The sequence below is a fragment of the Patagioenas fasciata genome, chromosome Z, assembly GCF_037038585.1.
Source record: "Patagioenas fasciata isolate bPatFas1 chromosome Z, bPatFas1.hap1, whole genome shotgun sequence".
NCBI classification, from domain to species: domain Eukaryota; kingdom Metazoa; phylum Chordata; class Aves; order Columbiformes; family Columbidae; genus Patagioenas; species Patagioenas fasciata.
In genome coordinates, this window is record NC_092560.1 from 83,425,798 (window position 1) to 83,445,578 (window position 19,781).

The 19,781-nt window shown below is 46.9% G+C and overlaps 1 protein-coding gene across 4 annotated transcripts in view; it reads left to right on the top strand.

The window, feature by feature from the left end:
* Nucleotides 1-19,781, top strand: part of LOC136115181 (CBP80/20-dependent translation initiation factor) — a 148,038-nt gene that overhangs the window by 48,659 nt on the left and 79,598 nt on the right. For all 4 annotated transcript variants that reach the window (XM_065861124.2, XM_065861125.2, XM_065861126.2 and 1 more), the window contains 2 exons: nt 820-924; nt 4,358-4,433. In XM_065861124.2, coding sequence (XP_065717196.1) covers nt 820-924; nt 4,358-4,433 — 181 coding nt within the window. The remainder of the gene's footprint in view (nt 1-819; nt 925-4,357; nt 4,434-19,781) is intronic.

Here is a 19,781-nt window from a genome sequence, read left to right on the forward strand (position 1 = left end):
GCCGATGTGTCAATAAAGAATGCTTGCTTCTAAAATTGTAAATTGGTTTTATGTTAGAAGGTTGGGGTTTTTTTCTTAATAAGCTAATTTACGGTATCAATCTGATTACTTGTAGCTGCCCAGGCAAGACTTGAGGCAAGACCAGGTTGGACGGGGCCTTGGGCAACCTGGTCTAGTGGAAAGTGTCCCTGACCATGGCAGGGCTGTTGGATCTTTAAGATTCCTTCCAACCCAAACCATTCTGTGATTCTACTCTACCATTAATTGGCCGTGCAATCATGTGTTGGCTTTGCAGCTGCCATGAAGAGCTCTCAGCTGCTGTTCTGAAATGGGGAAAGCGGTGAAATACACTTTCTGTCCAGTTTTACACATCTCTCTGTGCCTGCAAGAGTCTATAGGGCTTGAGATCCCACCTTGGACTTGCTCCAGGCTGTTGGAGCAGGCAGGTTGTGCAGGACCAGAGAGAACATCTCCATGGCATGGACCAGACCTCTACCTGTTGCAATATCTGCTTGGTACAGAGAGCATGTAGAGCTTGCTGAGTGTGTGCTGCGTGAGGCATCAAAATTTGAGGTTTAGTGCAAGCAGCAGGAGTTCAGCATCTCCAAAAAAACCCTGGAAGAAATGAAAAGGAATGCCATGCAGCAGCATGAAGGTCGGAGGTCTGCATCCATGTGCTCTGCAGCAGGCAGTGGTGCTTCCAGAAGCACCAGCTTTGCTTGTCTGTAGGCTCCACGTGCCCTCTGCTCTTCAGCTTGTTGCCATTTAACCACTAGTGGACTTTCTTTCTTTGTTTTTTCCCCTGTTTTTCTCTCCTAGTGGTGTGACGTGGGACTCGCAGCCTGAAAAACTTGATTTCACCCAATTTCACAGGAAGCTGCGGAACACCTCCAAACACCCATTGCCTCACATAGACAGAGAAGGGTGAGTGTCGTGCGTGCGATATCGTGCTCTCCAACAACATTTCTAGCTTCTCCCTTGCTCTAGGAACACCAGCTTGGTCTCGTGGCTCGTGGAGGACATGGGGAAGAGGCTCTGGACCATTCTGGGGCTTGAGGATGCCACAATCAGTCTGTCTTTCTCTTCTGTCATCTGATTTTGGGACGGAGCAGAGCTGCTCGCTGTATTTTGCATTGCTTGATAGGGTTCAGTCTATAAACCACATTGGCTCTAAGTCTCCCGGATCTAAGTCTCTTAGATCCAAGTCTCCTGGATCCATGTTTCCTAGATCCAGGTCTCTTAGATCTAAATCCTCTAGGTTTAGATATCCCTGAATATTGGAGGAAAGATCTTGACATTGTGCTGATCCCAGTTAGAGTTCCCACAAGTTCTCTCCAGCAAGACTTCAGGGAAGGAGAGAACATCAGTGTGATCCATGTAGATCCAAGTGTTCAATCCCCATCTACTACACAGAAAATCGTGAAAATATTAAACATGTTCTTTTGATGGTGACAACTGGAGATTCCTCTTTGGTTTTTGCTTGGTTAAGCCAAGGAAATGCATATTGGGAGCAAGAGCTTCACCAGTGTTGCTTGGATGGACATCGCCATTTCTCTGCAGGTTGAGAATCAACCATAATACATTTTTTTTCTTCTCTTTATTATTCAGTCCTGGTGATTGCACTGAATAACAGGCCCTGGCAGCGCCTGTTCAGGGCGGCAGGCAAGTATTACCTGTCCTGTTATCCCAAGTTATGACGAGGCTTCAGTTCAGTCCTGATGTAAATCACTCCAAATCTCTGCTAAAAAAGCAGAGTAAGAACTTCATAATCATATTTTTCCCCATCAAATTTTTGTCATTTTTTCCTTGTTGTTAATCATTTGCTGCCTGTGGAGGATGGAAAAATAAATCAGAACAGCTCTAAATATGAGGTTGAGAAGATTGCAGGTAACTTCTTGTGCCATGTTGTATGTAGGGATGGAAATCTTCTGCCAGAGAAGTTCTCTTCTTTTGGTAAGTTGTTTTTTTCCAAAGCTTCAGCGTCTGGAGGAGGCTCCTGGACCACACAGGGACAGGCAGAGCCGCTCAACTGTATTAGGCGGCTTTTTTCTGCACTAAAAGTATTTACTGCAGGTACATAAACAGCAATTTTCAGGCTATTCGGAGCAATGTAGTGCTAAATTTCCAAGTCTCTTAAGTGCCTTAATCATGTTTACTCGCATTTCTACTGATGGTTTTGAAAAATGAGATGAAAGGCTCTCTGTAAAATAAGATAAAATCTGCTTCATGGTTGATGGCGCTTGCCAGGTGATCTTGCCAGCGACACCTGCTATGTATAGGGAGGCTACAGCAGCGTCTGCTTTATGTATAGATTGAATATTAGGAAAAGTTTCTTCTTGGAAAGAGCTGTGGGGCATTGGAACAGGCTGCCCAGGGCAGTGCTGGAGTCACCGTCCCTGGAGGGGTTGAACAGACACAGAGATGAGGTTCTCGGGGACATTATAGTGACAGTGAGTGTTGAGTTCAATGATCTTGAGGGTCTTTTCCAACGAAAATGACTGTATAATTCTGTGTTCTGCCTCTGATTCTTGGGTACTGTGAATGCCCAGGGTGCAAAGAGGTAGAAAAAGCAGGACGGAGAGGAAATACTTAATCACTCCTAGGTATTATGTCTGTAAAAATCCAATAGTAATTAGTGTATGTGCAGAAAAGTTAAATAGATGCCACGGAGAACAAGCGACGCATCTTCCCAGGTGCAGGTTGTATAAGTAACTTACACTAGAATAGAGGGACCACAACCAGAATTTTTATTTTTTAACTTTTCAAGTTATCTCTGGTGTTTTTCAACATGGAAGGAAACATTTAATAGGTTAAAAAAAAGGGAAGGATGCTGTTCAGAATGTGTTTCTACCCTTCAAACAGCAGAGATCATTTTGTTCCTGATCGCTTGCCCAAGGTTGGCCAGTAATTGCATCCAGTTGATTCACCTCAAGTGTCTTTTGCTGGGCTGAAGCATTTTCCTCCAGAAAAAACAGCAGATTTTGTTTGCAGATACTGAGTTTGGTGCTATGAAGTGGTTGAGGAAAACAAGACAGCTTCACCTTGTTTCTGACCTGAATTTATCTGCCTTTCATTTCCAGCATTAGCACTTGCTGTGATTTACCTCTTCCAGTTCAAACCAGCTTTTGTAGCAGATGTTTTTCTCTTCGTTCCAGGTATCTCCCAAGCCCCATTTATTGCTTTAGTTTTTCCCTGGAGTCTAAGATTAAATTTCTCAACCACTTCTTTTGAGTTCAGGCTCAGCTGTGCCTCCTCATCCCCACCATATATATCTGTTTTTTTCCTTTATATATATATATATATATACAGACATTTTTGCCTTTGCAAATCAAAGTCACTATTTCATCTGTGAGGTCTAGTCCACTGTTGAACACCTCCGATTTCCAATAAATCAATTAGAGTACTAATGAAATAAAGTGTTTCCATTCAGCTTGGTGGTTTTCCAAGCCTGGTACCTCAGCACATTCCATTTTTCTACCTTTTTTATTACTCCAGTTTCTGTAATTCCACCCATATCTGTTGTTCTCTAACTTCAAGTCACCAATTACCTGAAAGTGCTGCTATCAAAGTTTCTGTATAATATATGTTATTTAATACGTCACTAATTGACCAAAAAATACATTATCATTCTTGCATCGTAAAAATAGTTCATAAACGTAGAAGGATGTTTATTGACTGTTTTTTCTTCTGTATCATTACAAGATCCTTGCATCCAACTAGTAATTATCTTTGGATTTTTTTTTCCTTGTTACAAGAAGATCCTTCATCTACCAACTACGTGTTTCGTCTGTCAGTGCTTGGCTTCTCACCCCTTTTTTCTTCACATTTCAAACTGTATGTTTGTATTTATATCGATTGCTGTCTGCGATGTACGTTTGTGCTTTATTGCTGACACCTTTCTCAGCAGGGGAACAGGAGCTCCCGTGGAGACCAACAAATGAGCCGTTCTTCAAAGGAAGCAGTTTTTATTACATTTTTGTATCCTCATTTGTTTTGCTGTTTTTTTCCAGGCGGGTTGTGCTTTCAGTTTTACTTCGTCTGAGAATCAAATCCCGCGACACTTCTGCTCGGAACAGCCTTTGATTTTCTCACTGTTGCTATTACCCAAAGCATTTGAACGCTGTGGTGGATGGCGCAGGTGGAGAGGACTGGGAAAAGCATTTAATTGTGTATTAATGGCTTTACACCCGCGTGGGAGTGTTTTAGAGACACAGCTCACTCGCTTCTGAGAGCTACTTTGTTTTCATGAGGGTCCTTTGCGGGATGAACTGATCTTCCCCATGCGCCGTAATAGAAAATGAGCTTTGCTTCCAGTGAGGTTTCACTCAGTTTTCTTTTTGTTTGCTTCCTACCACAGGCTTGGAAAAGGGAAATACGAGGACGGTGACAGCATCAACTTGAACGACATAGAGAAGGTCCTTCCGGTGTGGCAGGTAGGTGATGAGGACATCTCACGATATGGTGGAGTCCAGAAGCTTTTCTGCCTTACTTTTCTTTAGGAAACCCTTGCAAGAAGTGGGAAACCTTTCCTAGAAGTGGAAAAACCTTTCCCTGAGCTGGGAAACCCTCCCAAAAAGTGGTAAAACCCGGGCTGGATGCTCTGAGCTGTGGTTCTTTGGGCTTTGTGATGGATAATTCTGCAGAGATTTCAGCAAGCGTTGCCATTGATTTTAGTGCTGGGCAAGAGGTAGTTACCGCAGAGACTTCATTGGGAGGCAAAACGTTGAAGGCAGTATATATATACAGACAAATATACATATATTTATACCTGTACATGGACACAGGGCTCATATATTTTAGGAAAGGAGATTCTGAAAAGCATCAGGGCTCCTGAAAGCTCCAAAATAAATTGCGGCCAGGAAGCCAGCAGTGATGATGTGCTGATCCAGATGTTTCCTCTTGGGGGTGTGTGTATGTTTATGTGCAATGCTCATCGACTTGTACTTTTTCTCTATCCTGTTTCTTCTCCAAATCTGTCTCTACAACCCGATTTTAGTAATTCTGCCTAAATGACATTTGGTGCTTGAATGTTGGGGGATGACAGGGTGAGGCCTTGAGTTGGAAAGTTCTATTGAATAGGTCAGTTTGTCAGAATCATATAATTTTTCACTTTCCAGAGCCCTAGTCCTCAAAGTGGCTGATGGGCAAGTTTCTGAGGGTGCCTGGCGTGATTTTGGTGAATTCTCCCCTTTACCTGCAGAGGGAAAGGACCGAGATGTCTCATGTGCTGCGGCAGCGTCGCCCTTTTCCACACTGAGCAAAGAGCTCGCTGGGCTTCTTGCTCTTGCACCGTGTGAAAGAAAAGCTTTGCTCATCCTGCAAACCATGCGATGATCCGCTTTACTGTTTCTTTTGGGTGAGGTAGCTGGCACTAAATACACAAACCAGCGGAAGGAGTGGAGAATAGCTGCTGATTTTGGCAGCATCCTTGGTATGTCTGGACTTTAGGTCACAGGGAGAAAACATCAGTCAGCTGATACAGACCCCAGTAATTGTGCAAAATAAGGTTATTTTCCCTGAGGAATAATTGGAAACAGCCTCAAGTTGCGCCAGGGGAGGTTGAGGTTGGATGTGGGGAACAATTTCTTCCCCAAAGGGCTGTGGGGCATTGGAACAGGCTGCCCAGGGCAGTGCTGGAGTCACCATCCCTGGAGGGGTTGAACAGACACAGAGATGAGGTTCTCAGGGACATGGGGCAGTGCCGGGGTGGGTTATGGTTGCACTCGATGATCTTGAGGGTCTTTTCCAACCAAAATGATTCTATGATTCTGTAATTCTATGATTCTATGAAGTGAGGAGTCAAACCATCTTTGGTGTGAGGAGCTGACGTTCTCCTCTAGGGTTCATCTTTTATAATTGACAGCTACAAAATACACCAAGTCCTCTTGGTCTGATTGTCTCCTTGTCATTCTCGTTGTAACACCAGGTTGAGTCCATTGACTCCAGTGAATTAATTCCAAAATACACCTTAATATCCAGCTTAATTCTTAGTGTGGCCGCTCTAAGCTGGAAGACTTGGTGGGAATGCTGGATTTGGTGTTTCATTTGTGCTTTTACTGTATTATTTTGCGTGTAGGAAAGAAGAACTGAGTAGTTCTGGGTGAGGATTAATCTGGTTCAGCATTGACGAGTGAAATTCTTGCAGACAGCTGTTTTAATCCCGACATGTCATTGTTAACTGCGCTTAAACACAATTGTGTGACGCCGACAGTGATTTTTCCTGGGCTTTATTGCTTGTTTTAAATGTCTCTGCAAAGCACAGTGTGTGGGGGCATAAGGGAAAATATTCATCTGAGTGTACAGAAGGAAAAATCACCTTCCATGGGGCTTTCCCACATTGTGATTATGTTTGCGGCATATCCTGAGGAAGAGGCTTTTTGGGTTCAGACCACCAGATCTGAGATATTTAGTGAGTCTTACGTGCAGGCTGCTTTGGAAATATGGGTTCCTTTGATGGTGTGATGGACACAGGACCTGAATTTAGCGCTAATTTCTCTGTGTGTATCTCTACAGAGAGATACAGTGACCCCCACAGTGGGTTAAACAGAATATTCTGGATATCTGGACATTAATATATTTACTTGAGTTTAGCTGCTGGAATCTATTAATAGGATTTTAACAAAATATTGCAAGGAAAGCCTATGACTATTTGGCAATGAAAAGGTTAAAAAAAAAAGAACAGAAACCAAAACGAACTTCCCCCAAATCCCTTTTTCTTTATAAATGAGGGAAAAATGCTCGCTAACAGCCTTTTATTTTGAAATTGGAGAATGTGTGCATCACTCCGGAGATCCGCGGCACGGCGTGTTCTGCCATCTCCTGGACGCAGACAGAATCCAGCTCCGCTTCAGCGCTGGACACAATTCCTTTGGGACAACTGGTATTTTGAAGGCTCCTCCTGCCCCGTCTTTTCAAATCTTACCTGGGGTGCTGTTTTTACTGTTAAATAGGCTTTTTTTGTTGAAATCTTCATGCCTCGGAGCTCATGAGGTCATTGCTTTGGCTCAGCTCGTGAGCCATAACCTCTTCATCTCTCCTTACTCATAGGAGCCTGTAGTTGGATTTGGATGCTAATTCACCTAAATGCTGCCCAAAAAAGTGGCTTTGGAAAAAAAGTAATCTTTTGAAGATAAGTATTCCCCGTTCATAAGATCCGATTGATTGCTCGCCGAGGAGGATCAGTTGTGTGCCACATTAGAGAGGCGCAGCTCGGGTGCAGAGCCCGTCTTCATCATCCTCACCTCAGCTGGGTTGTTGGAGACCGCGTAATCATCTTGGTGTCGCGAAGACGTCACGGGGAGGGCTGAGTCAGTGCGTTTTGCTTCTGCTCCCTTTGGCAAACGCTTGGAAAGATTTTCGTGCTTGGATGTGTCACAGCCAAATGCTCCGTATGGTCTTCAGACTACGAGCCCCTGGCAAACTTCTTAATAGAGAAGACAACCCAAAGGTTGATGTCTTACAAGATATACCCCATCCTCCCTGAGAAGCTGCTATAGCTCACAAAGGGCACAGGAGGCTGCGTTTCACACCGTGAATGCTGCTCAACAGCAGCGGAGAGTTTTGGGACACATCCCAAGAGGTTTCTCGGCTAACATTTTGCAGTTTTTGGCTTTCAGTTTGCTGGATTCGTGCCTTCAGGGCGAGTCCGTCCTCCTCTGAACGGTGTGGCTGTGACTTTGCTGGCCAACTGCTCCTTGTGCTTTAGGAGACAGAAATTACATGGCACTTTTAAAAGGCATACTGGGGTTTACTGGTGCTGTGGTATAAACTTGGAAGACTGTATCAATATCATTTGGTTTGGCGTCTTATAATTCGCTGCTCATCTCCTTCCATCTCCATACTCATTTTTGACCCTTTTTGTCATATGCTCGGAGTTACAATAAAGCGCTGGTTTCTCTTCTGGCTGCAGTCGTCATCCAACTTCCTCGTTGGATGAGAAACAAGGGAGCAGCTCCTTAGGAGAAAGGCAGACTCTGTAAATCGTTTGTGTTCCTCTTAGCACTGTTGTCCTTCCGACTTTGTCCAAACAGGTTTGAAGCACCAGGATTCCTGACTGTGCTGGCATCCCACCTGGATTTAGGCACCTAACAGGTGTCCTCACCTACTCTCTTTGCGACCTCTCCTCATTGACAAGTGTGTGCAAGTCAGACGTTAAAAATCAGTGCCGAGATTGAGTAAAGGTGGGATCTGTACATGGGCTGGTTGCTTGGGGTTCCTGCCAGAGGAGAGCTGTGAACACGTTGGGGTGTTATTTGTTGTGTCTTGAGGTCTAGAGAAGGCTGAGTAATTCCCATCTGAATCATTATTTCCCCTGGAAATAAAGGCAAAACCTCAAATCCTGGGGGCAGTTTTGGGCCCCTCACGCCAAGAAAGGCCTTGAGGTGCTGGAACGAGTGGAGAGAAGGGAACGGAGCTGGGGAAGGGGCTGGAGCACAAGTGTGATGGGAGCGGCTGAGGGACCTGGGGGGTTCAGCTGGAGAACAGGAGCTGAGGGGAGACAGGGACACAAAGAAACGGCCTCAAGTTGTGCCAGGGGAGGTTGAGGTTGGATGTGGGGAACAATTTCTTCCCCAAAGGGCTGTGGGGCATTGGAACAGGCTGCCCAGGGCAGTGCTGGAGTCACCATCGCTGGAGGGGTTGAACAGATGTGGAGGTGAGGTTCTCAGGGACACGGGGCAGTGCCAGGGGTGGGGAAACAGTTGGACTCGATGATCTTGAGGGTCTTTTCCAACCAAAACGACTTTATGATTCTATGAGGACACCCATGGCTTCTCCCTGTTGGCTCTGCAAGGAGCCCAGAGGGACCAGCTCACACATGGATTGCTCAGACGTGGGAGGTGCCTAAAGAGAGATGAAACCAATCCAGGTGTCCGGGAGGAGAAAGGTGGATTGTGGGTGAGCATCCCCTCTGCTATCACTCTGCATGCAAGGAGAGGTCAGTGTCCAGTGCTGATGTGAGGCCTGGATCCTACTGACCCTTCCAGAGTAGTGCTGGCAGGGGGACGGATCTCTTTGGAGCTCAGGGACAGCTCTTTGGTGGGGTGGTGCTATTTACCATCACCATGCAGAGTCCTAATTGTCTCCACATCCTCTCTTGCCTCCGCTTCACTACAAGGTTGGATAGTTCTTGTTTTAGCCACCTTAGATCCATCCTCTCTCACAGCAGCATCACAACCCTGACATCCTTTACGTCTCCACCAAACACTTCTGAACAGATTGGGGTGACTCCCAGGAGTCCCAAACTAGGGGGATTTCTTCTCCCCACCCGCAGATCCTGCTGGATTCCAGCCAGAGCATGTAAGCATTGCTTTCAGAGAAGGTTTCTCATCTAACAAGCCAGCTTCCCGTATCCCAAGGGTCTTTCCAATCCTGTAACTGCTAAAACCACTACGGAAAGTCCCTGTCGAAGAGCCAAGCTTCACTTGAGTATAGGTCACAAAGTATTGCGAGTCAGATCTCCACCGCTGAGTAAAAAGCTTTTGTTTTGCTGCCACTTTCAGTAAAATAAGGTCTTGCTGTGGCCTGTTTTTTGTTGCATTTAACACAACTGACAATGACCTTGGGCTGAGAGGGCAAATTGCTGTGATCACCTGTGACCCCTTCAGCATCACTCCCATGTTAGAGTTAAGGCCACTGTTGACCAAGGCAGGTGGGACCATTGCCATCTCCAAAGCACTGGAGAGGAGAGGTCTGGACTAAGTCTGCCTCATCTTCCATGCAGGTCACCAGCTCACAGGTGTTTATAAAGCCCAAGCCTGGGCTCTGGCTGTAGAGCACAGTTGCTGTGAGCCCCAAACCAGGTTACAAACCCCATGGTTTTTATGAGACATGCAGAAAAGCAGAGATCTTCCAGTGTGTTTTCCAGATTATAATGGTCTTCCAGATCGTAAGATCGACATCACTGCACAAAAGAAACACCAGGGAAATGGCAAAAAGCTTTGACATTTCCACTGTTATGATTATTATTATTATTATTATTATTATTACTGTTTGAGGCTGCTTTCTGATTGTAACAAATGAGAGAGACTCTCCTTTCTCAGAGCTGGTTTTATTTTTCTGGCTGTCATCCAATTCAAGCAGACTGAACAATGTTGGCCCGTAATTTATGGGGGTGTCTTCTCAACCCAGTGGGCACAGAGGTGCTTTTTCAATTGTGGTTTCTGGAGCTGGTACTGGTCAGCTGGGCAAGGTTAGGACCAGGCTGCCCTGTTGTTTGGAGCGTGATGAGCTTCTGGCAGGGTGGGAGGTGTTAGGGTTCTCTCGCACCCCTGGTGGGTGGGCTGGGTTCGGAGACATGCATTGGTGGAAAGGACAAAGGTGGCTTAACATTGCAACTCTCAGGGTTGGCTTGACGTGTGGTGACAGAGGGGACAGGGCTGGTGGCAGAGGGGACTCCAACAGCACTAGAGGGCACTGCGGCCTCGCTGCACAGCCCCGAAAGCATGGCTCCGCGACAAGGAAGCTTTTTCCAAAGGCTTTTTTCCAAGCAGAAACCTCTCTCGGCGGTGACTTTGTCTCACAGCCTCCTTCGTGCCGCTCTCTGTCCTGCTGCGCCCACCTCGGGGTGCACGTCGAGTGTGGGAGGTGTTGGGGCTTGCGGAGGGGGAAGGTGTTTCTCTGCACCCAGGGCTGGATTTATTTAGCACTGCGCTTTGTTGTGAGCCTCAGAGCAGAGGGACACCCTGAGCAGAGCGGGGTTGAAACCAAAGGTGTCTGTGAAGCTCCCATCATCATCATTATTGTGTTGTCTGCACAACTGTGAGGGGAGGTGGTTCCTGGAGGTTGGACAAGCCCCACATCCCAGGTCTTCCTTACATCCTGAAACCTCTCCGACTCCTCTTAGAAATCCCACCATTGCACAATTAATCCTTAACTCTGCATCCTATCGGGTGCTCTGGCCAAAGAGATGCTCCTCACACCAAGGAGCGGTGCCAGATGTCCTGTCGGGTCCTTCCTTTCTCCCTGCTGCTGCCCCATCAAATGTTGGATGTTCCTCTGAACACCCACGTATCCATGTGTCCATCTGTCCCCTATCTGCTCTGTTGTCCCCACCCCATGTAGAAGGACACACCAACCTCAGCAGGACTGAGATGAAGACCGTGGTGGTGTCCACCACTGGACCATCTCTGTTCCTTAGACCCCAGTTTGCCAGGAACTGGTTTGTGCTACCAAAAGAAAAAAAAAAAAAAGAACGAATAATGGAATTTTGGCTGCTTTGCGGCTTTTCCTTGAGCCAAGCTGGTGGAGGGATGGACACAAAGCAGCTGAGTGGCCGGACTAAGCTGGGCTTATCCTTAGGAGGTGGTTGGTTTTGGGTCTATGACCTGGGACCACAAGGAGACGAGACAAGAGGATGGGAGAGCGGGATATGTAAGACGGTTCCTGGAAGGATGATGAAGAAAGATCCTCTGTTTTACTTTTAAGGAGTTCACAAGTAGTTTTAGACCAGAGAAGAGCAGTTTTCTGGAGAATTAACTGATTTGGGTATAGGGTATAAATAATAACTCGATAGGTATTTGAGTCTCAAAAATGTCACCGCGTTGAGCTCTGGTTTAAACACACCAGAGGACAACACGGGCTTTTCTCAACCTTATAATTGACTTCCCTTTGAAAAATAAGTTGCTTTTGTGTAGCTAAAACAAGCCTTGAAAGGTTTTGTTTTGTTTTATTTTCCTAGTCCTTTCTGTAGGCTGTAACGCACAGACACCCCAAATTCTGCCTGAGTTTTAACTTCTGAAGAGTGTTACATCCTTTTCTCCCTCATTTTCCCAGAGGATTCATTAGAAATCTGAGAGGGCTTTTGCTGCGCACCCTTGAATTTGCTGAATATTTTCCTGAAGCCGGTTGCGAGGTAATGATTAAGTTAAAAAAAAAAAAAGTTATTAAAAGTAGCAGAGGAGAAAAAAAAATCCAGATTTCTAAAGATCCTGAATAAAAACTCAGTGTCTCTTTGGTCAAGCAACTATTTCTGCTGGCTTGGCTATTTCCACATCCTAATCCCCTTCCCTGCTCTCCCTGAAAGACCTGAATTTTTAATAAAATCAGGGGAAGGAAGGAATTTTCTCTCTAAAAAAAAAAATAGACATACCACAGGACCAGAGAAGAGAGACGTGCAAACGTCCTCGTGGACGGATGGACGGACCTACACACATCGCTCTAAAAATCCTGTGGAGGGGGGTTGCCCTCATCCCTTGTCTGACAAAATATAAGGTTGGTGCTTCCTGTTGCATTTCAAAATCTCTTTTTAAACAGAAGATACTCCCCCCCTCCCTTTCTCCTGCCTTTCCTCTGATGTTATGGGAATAGAAACCAATACAATAAATGAGACCAGAAGTTCTTAAAATGCGAATTTCCTGCCTGGAGGCAGCAGGTAAGTCAATCCCATCCAGCATGGGGAGATGTATATATAGCTATGGGTGTAAATATAGCTATTTAGTGGCAGGGTGTTTATTGTAATCCAAGGTGGTTCGGTCAAAGATCATCCTTTATAGTGGGAAATTTATTGGTGTGTGCAGTGCCTGGACGTCTCTTCCACGGGGAAAATAAAGGCTGTTTATGAAGGGAATTAAATGATGTTCTCATCTGCCGTAGCTCTGTTACCCAGAGACCCTTTCTACTCCCACTTTCATATTGTCCCTCATTTTATGCTTCGTTAAAAATACCTTTGGGATTTGTTTGGGTTTTTGTGAAGATACTCCATGAACTTCACCACCGGCTGTAAAAATGTCAAGCGCTGGGCTGTACACATGCTGGTCAGTGAAAAAACACTCAGTGCCATCCCCAAAATGCCTTTGCTGGATGGTGGGGTTGAAGGTTTTAATCAAGTTTAATAGAAAAGCGGGAGGAATGTGGTCTCGATGACTTTGGCCACACAATGCTGCCCTGGTGTCCCTGTCTCCCGGGGTTATCCTGCCCTTCACCTGCTGGAAATTCCTCATTGTTGCCATGCTTTCTTTTCAATTTTCATTTTTTTGTGGAGGTTTTTATTGTTTTTGTCTTTAATTCCTGTAACGTATGAACAGAGAAGCCACTGGAGAATGATAAAGCTTCATTTCTTCCTGCTTTTGTGACCCGCTTGATTATTTCATTTCTCATTGTATATTCTTTCGAGGCGCCTTGTCTGAACGGAAAGAAAATATGTATGCTTATAGGAGCTACTTGTTTCCCTTTGCCTGGGCAAAATAAGACCCCTTGGCTGGGCAAAATAAGCAGATATCTCATAAAATGTAAATTCCTTCTGCGTGCCGTTCCTGGGAAGGGAATCGCCAACCCTTCCATCGCGCACCCGTGAGCTACGTTATTCCTTAAAGCTGTGTATGCTGTAATTTGTCCAGCCTTCCTCTTGGCTCTAAGAATAAACACAGCATAAAAATACGTGTTCTTCAAGTTTGGGTTGCTGCATGTTTACTAGATAAGAATGAAAAGGTTTGTGGTTGGTAGTTGCATGGACATGGTTCGAAAAAGCAGCGGGAGAGACGCCCCGGCCTGTTGTTTCATGGTTGCTCTGCAACTGTAATCTGGACCTACACCGGTTTTTAAGACTCAGATTTAAGCATAAATTTGTATTTGTCATTGTTTAAAAGCAGGGAAAAATTGAATGAAATAGAACAAGGGCAAGTGTAGAGTCTTGAATGTGGGCAGGAACAACCCCAGGTTCCAGTGTAAGTGGGGAATGAGCTGTTGGAGAGCAGTGAAAAGGGAGCTGGGGGTCCTGGGGACAGCAGGGTGAGCATGAGCCAGCACTGGGCCCTTGTGGCCAGGAAGGCCAATGGTACCTGGGGTGGGTTAGAAGGGGGTGGTCAGTAGGTCAGAGAGGTTCTCCTGCCCCTCTGCTCTGCCCTGGGGAGACCACACCTGGAATCCTGTGTCCAGTTGTGGCCCCTCAGTTCCAGAAGGACAGGGAACTGCTGGAGAGAGTCCAGCGCAGCCACCAAGATGCTGAAGGGAGTGGAGCATCTCCCGGGTGAGGAAAGGCTGAGGGAGCTGGGGCTCTGGAGCTGGAGAAGAGGACACTGAGGGGTGACTCATTCCTGGGGATCAATATGGAAAGGGGGAGTGTCAGGAGGATGGAGCCAGGCTCTTCTCAGTGACAACCAGTGATAGGACAAGGGGTAATGGGTTCAAACTGGAACACAGCAGGTTCCACTTAAATATGAGAAGAAACTTGTTCCCAGTGAGGGTGTCAGAACCTGGCCCAGGCTGCTCAGGGGGGTTTTGGAGTCTCCTTCTCTGCAGACATTCAAACCCGCCTGGACCCCTTCCTGTGGAACCTCAGCTGGGTGTTCCTGCTCCATGGGGGATTGCACTGGATGAGCTTTCCAGGGCCCTTCCAACCCCTGACATTCTGGGATTTTGTGATTCTGTGTGAAAATGTGAGCCCAGGATGATCTCTGGGTCTCCAGCCTGATGGTACCAGCAGATCCCATCACTGCTGCTGGACCTTCTGGTCACGCTGTGGCGTGGTGGCAATGGCCGGTCTGCTCCAGTGGTTGGGTCTGTGGTCAATGAAAGCTCGACTTTCAAAAAGCAGAGGGCTAGGCTGGGCTTTTTTAAAGCTTTCTCTGGGTGAAGAACCTTTTCCTCATGTCCAACTGAACCTCCCCAGGCACAGGTTGGCCTGTGGTTGCACAACCAACTCAGCTCAAAAGCTGTGGAGAACCTGGGGTCAAGGTGGGTCACCTTGGATCATGATTTGACTTGTAGATGCATCTGGCGTGCTGAAAAAATCATCTCTTTGCCTGTGGATTTTGATCTGGAAACCCAGCGAAGGGTTCTGATTGTTGGGGAAATGTTCCGACTTGGACTTTATTTTGCTTTCAGTGCAGATCAGCTCCGTGTGCTTTAAGTTTTCGGGAGCCGGTGTGGTCCCCGTGTTCCCTGTGGCATCGCTGCCTGGTGACAACAACGTGCCCACAAAACAGATCTCCATCCCAATAGGCAGAGAAGCGAGGGGTCAAACTCACACTAAAACGGGATTTCAGCCACAAAGAGCTAAGGGGGTAAAAAAAATACCCCGAGCATTAGTGTGCGAGCTGCCACCTTGTCGCGCAATCACAACATCGCTTTTTCCATTTTATTTCTTTTTCTTGTTTTTCATGGTTAGCTTAACAATTAAAAGGCTACACTGCGCTTTGGTTTTTCCAGTCTGCTGCGTCGTGTGACCCCGGTGACTCCAAGTTAAGCCTCATTATATAATGGAGGGGTGTTTTTTTGGAAAACCTCCATTTAATCCTTTCGGAGCAGAATTCGCTGGTTTTGTTTTCTTTCATATCGTTGTTTTGTTCCCCCCCACCCCGCCTACCCCTTCCCCGGCGGGCGCGCGCTGGAGGCGTCAGTCTGGGAGCGGGGTCCTTTCTTCCTTTCTATTTTATTTTCGTTTATTTTCGTTTGCTTGGGTTACAGCGCCTTTCCCCGCCGTCGAGGGGAAGGACTACGTGATGTGCGGCAGGTATTTTGTGAATGGAGCGCAACCCTGTGACTCCCCGTTGCTTGGCCGAAGGGGGAGGCAGGGGAAGGAGAAAGAAAAAAAATAATTAAAAAAAAAATAGAAAAACCACCACCCAGTGACTCCATCTGACTCGTTTTGGCTGGAAAACGTTTTCAGCGCCGCGGTTCTTAAGCCAGGAGGAAGCTTTCTTCTGGCCCAAGAACAATAAAGGGGTCAGCAGCCTGATCCTCCCTCCTACACCCTCTTCCTTCCATTGTGAGGGGTCTGTGCAAATATCCCAAGGCTGCTTCTGCTGGGGCCTGAGGGACCTGAGCCACACGTGTGACGTTAAAGAGAGACTCTGCGAACTCAGGAATCCTGCGCTGCTGAAAGAAATGAAAAAAAAAGGGAAAGAAAAAAGAAAAAAGTCTCCAGGGTGCTCTGTTTCTGGTGTAGTATTGCACTTGGAGAATGTACCGATGGGTGTTTCTCATAGAATCATTTTGGTTGGAAAAGACCCTCAAGATCATTGAGTCCAACCGTTAACCCACCCCTGGCACTGCCCCGTGTCCCTGAGAACCTCATCTGTGTATTTTCAACCCCTCCAGGGATGGTGACTCCAGCACTGCCCTGGGCAGCCTCTTCCTATGCCCTTTCCATGAAGAACTTTTTTCAGATATCCAGTCTAAACCATCATGGGGGCAAATCCGCCCCCTTGTCACACGTAGAGGCTCCTCCATGATGCCACCACAGCATCTTCCCCAGCATCTGCTCAACAAGTGGCTGAATTTCCACAGAGGGTTGGTGAGTCCTTGTCTCGCCAGCCCTTGACCTCTTCCATTTCTCCAGTTGTCCAAGATGGGGGATTTCATAGTATCATAGAACAACACAGGTTGTGTCCTTCAGAGGTCATCTCCTACACTTATACTGCACATGCAAAGCCTGTGTGCTGGTGGGGTATGGTCTCCATCAAGGATGGGGCTGAACAGTGCACAGCTGTTTGCCATGTTGTGCGTGCTCCAAGAACTGAATACCATCTGGCAGCACCCAGGTTTTAAAGCCATCACCTTTAATGGTGTCCCTCACACTCTTCGGATGTGTATCACAGACCATGAAGGTCTGAGCCAGCAATTCCTGGAGTAAAATGTCCTGGGAGAAGTTCTGTGGGGTCTGATCTACAGTGGTTTGCCCACCGGTCATGGCCGGGTTGGACATGGATCAGAGGGCTGCTGTGATTTCGGTGATATTTCTTGTGAATCCAGTCACTAAACTTGCAGACCGCTCTGGCTTCTGCCGCCGTGAACAGTCATGCTTTTTCCGGGTGTCAAGTTGCCAGACATGGCATTTGGATGTCTCCAAAAGGAGAAGGTGGGACCTGTGGCCTTCTATGAGAAAGTGAGTTCAACGCAATAAACTGTACCGTGCACTGAAGACCTGATTCATTTGCCAGAGGGAGAGTGGATGATGCTCATCGAATTGTAGGGACCCACCTCTTTTTTTTTTTTGGACAATAACCAGCTATTAACATGTGTGACCTCCCTTCACTGCGTTCCAGCTTGTCGGACCTTGGCACCAAGCAGTCGCATGAATCACGATGGTGATTTTTGCCGTAAGGCAGTTCCTGTCGTTATTATCTCCTTGCTGTGTCGATAACACTTTGGTGGTGATGGTCAGGATTTCCTCGCGCTGCAGAGCTTTCCTGAAGATCAGCTCCGCGAGCGGTGGAGGAAGTCGCCGTTACGAGATTACTCCTGGATGCTTAGAACTGGGTGGCCAACTTCAAACGTACGTGCGACCTGACATGATCCGAAGAGCGCGGGGGTGGCTCCTCTGTCCCTTGTCTGCTTTGTCGGCGCAGGCAGACGTCTGCGTGGACATTGACCTACACGCACACGTATGGGAGCTCCTTCTGCCAATGCTATGAGGGCTGAAGTAAAACCAAACCTGGGTATGGAAAACTGCCAAGAGACTGGGACCCCAGCAAGGGAAGAGAAAGGAAGGGAGATTCAGGCTGGACATGAGGAAGAAATTGTTGGCCCTGAGGGTGGGGAGAGCCTGGCCCAGGTTGGGCAGAGAGGTGGTGGCTGAACCATCCCTGGAGACATCCCAGGCCAGGCTGGACGGGGCTCTGAGCAACCTGAGCTGGTGAAGATGTCCCTGTCATGGCAGGGGGGGCACTGGGGGAGCTGGGAAGGTCTCTTCCAACCCAAACAGTTCTGTGAGATGGAGGAGAACAGTCTCATGTCTTCCTTTAAATCCCAAGGGAACACTTGTGGCCAGGGAGAAACTCAGGGTCTCACACCCACCCCTCTTGCAGTGCCACAGTGTTGGGACTACACACACTATGGGGCCCTTCCAACTAAAGGAAAACTATGTTTAGTTCAATTTATGAGTGCTTAGGCAAACAGATTTGTTATTTAAACTCTTCTTTAATTTTTTTTTTACCAATAACCTTGTTTGAAGGTAGAAGCAAAAACCTGCCTTCTTTCAGCCTTGGTATTATGCTGCTTTCCTCCTGCCGTTGGAAGAGCGTTCAGATCTTTGCATACAACATCAAGGTCCATGATTTTGGTGGTGTTTCCAAGCATTATAGCAACACAGGTAATAAATGAGAATTACATGGTCTATGTTGACCTTGGTGAAGTGGAAGAGACTTCCAAGATACAGCTCCTTTGCTGCTCTTCCTCATCTAGAAGAGGCCAGCAAGGCCACAAAAATGTATGACTAGAGCTTCCAAGAGCTGCAGTTGTACACGAGACTGGGAACTGCTGTGTTCAAGGTGGAGTTCCTTCACTACTCGACTATCCTGCCATTCCTGTCTGAAGTGGAAGCCGATTGCCTTGGTTGGCTTCCTACTTGCCACGTCTTTTCATGGTGGGATTTGCATACATGCCAGAACTCAAATTTATTCTGCTAGTGTTCATCTTCTGAGAGTCATTGGTTCAGGAGCTGATGGCCTTCTGGGAGGTCTAAGGTAGCTTTCCTGACGTGAAGTTGGATCAAAATGTAAAATCGATGACCTAGTGGTTTCCTAGAGTAGTTAGCAGTTTGGATGGAGTAATCCAGGCATCTTTTAGAAGTGGTTTTCCAAAGGTAGTTGTTTATTTAGCACCCTTGCTGTGCTGCACATGGCCTGGTGAGAACCAGCGGAGTTCATGAGCAGATAATCCAGCTCAGGGTGGTTAAAAATGAGTTGGATGCAGACAGGTGAGGGATGGGAGCGGGACTTGGTGACATTCCTTAAGTCCACTGTCAAGTCTGGGCAAGTCACTGCTCCTTGATGAGAACAATCCTGTTTCAGGAGAAATCAACAGCAAATCTTCATCTTCTGTGTTCACATTTCCCATCTTCTACTCATCTCTGTTGTCCGTATCTCCAAGTCTTGCCTGTGCTGCCTGTTTGGAGTGGTTGCCTCCTCATGCCAAGAATAGTTTTGCTGTACCAGACCTGCACACGTGCCCACGGCCACCGAAGTCCTACCATGGGCAGATGAAATTGGAATAAAGTAGAATAAAGACGTATGGAAGGCAAAAAAAAGAAGTCTCAGAAGTGACTTCCAGCCCTTTAGAAGCTGTGTGGCCTTTCAGAAGATTCCCCGTTGGGTGCTGCACTTTGCTATGGGGGCGAATGTGGGGGTTTCACAGATTTTGTGTTGCACATGTCTCTTCTTCCCCTACATATCCACCAAAAGGCTTTTCAGAGTTTAACACGTGCAGAGAGCTGCATCCAGGAGCCGCGTTCAAGGAGGTTCCTGCCCTGGGAGATGAGGACTATCACAGAATCAGAATAGTTTGGGTTGAAGGCACCTTCAAAGCTCATCCAGTCCAAGCCCTGCCATGAGCAGGGACATCTTCACCCAGATCAGGTTTCTCCTGGAGCTTTAAGGATTCTCGCGGGGTTGGGAGCCGTGTACAGTAGGAGCAGTCATCAGCCTCGTCTTACGTGCGCCTCGTCTCACTGGTTAGGATCATTTCCCTCCCCATGGAAACCATCAGGAATTTCCGTTATTTCCTTTCCTGAGGCTTTGTTTGGGTGGGGATATCTGGAAGGTATTTCACAGGCAGGTATAATTAAAGAAAGACATGCTTCTCCTGGAGGCTAGACAAGGGTTCTTTAAAGCCAAGCCTTTCGCGTGGTGGGGGCAAAACAGAAACCGTTTGTTGCCTGGTCCGATGGAGGTTGGGGAAAGGGGGGAGCCAATCAGCTGGGAATCATCCCAGTTAAACGCCGCACACTGGGGTTAAAGCCCTTATCCAGCAAATCCTTGAAATATGTGCTTAATTTTAAGTCTCCCTGGCTTCAATCTGTTTACTCTTGTGCTTAACTTTAAGCATGTGCCTAAGTGCTCGGCTGG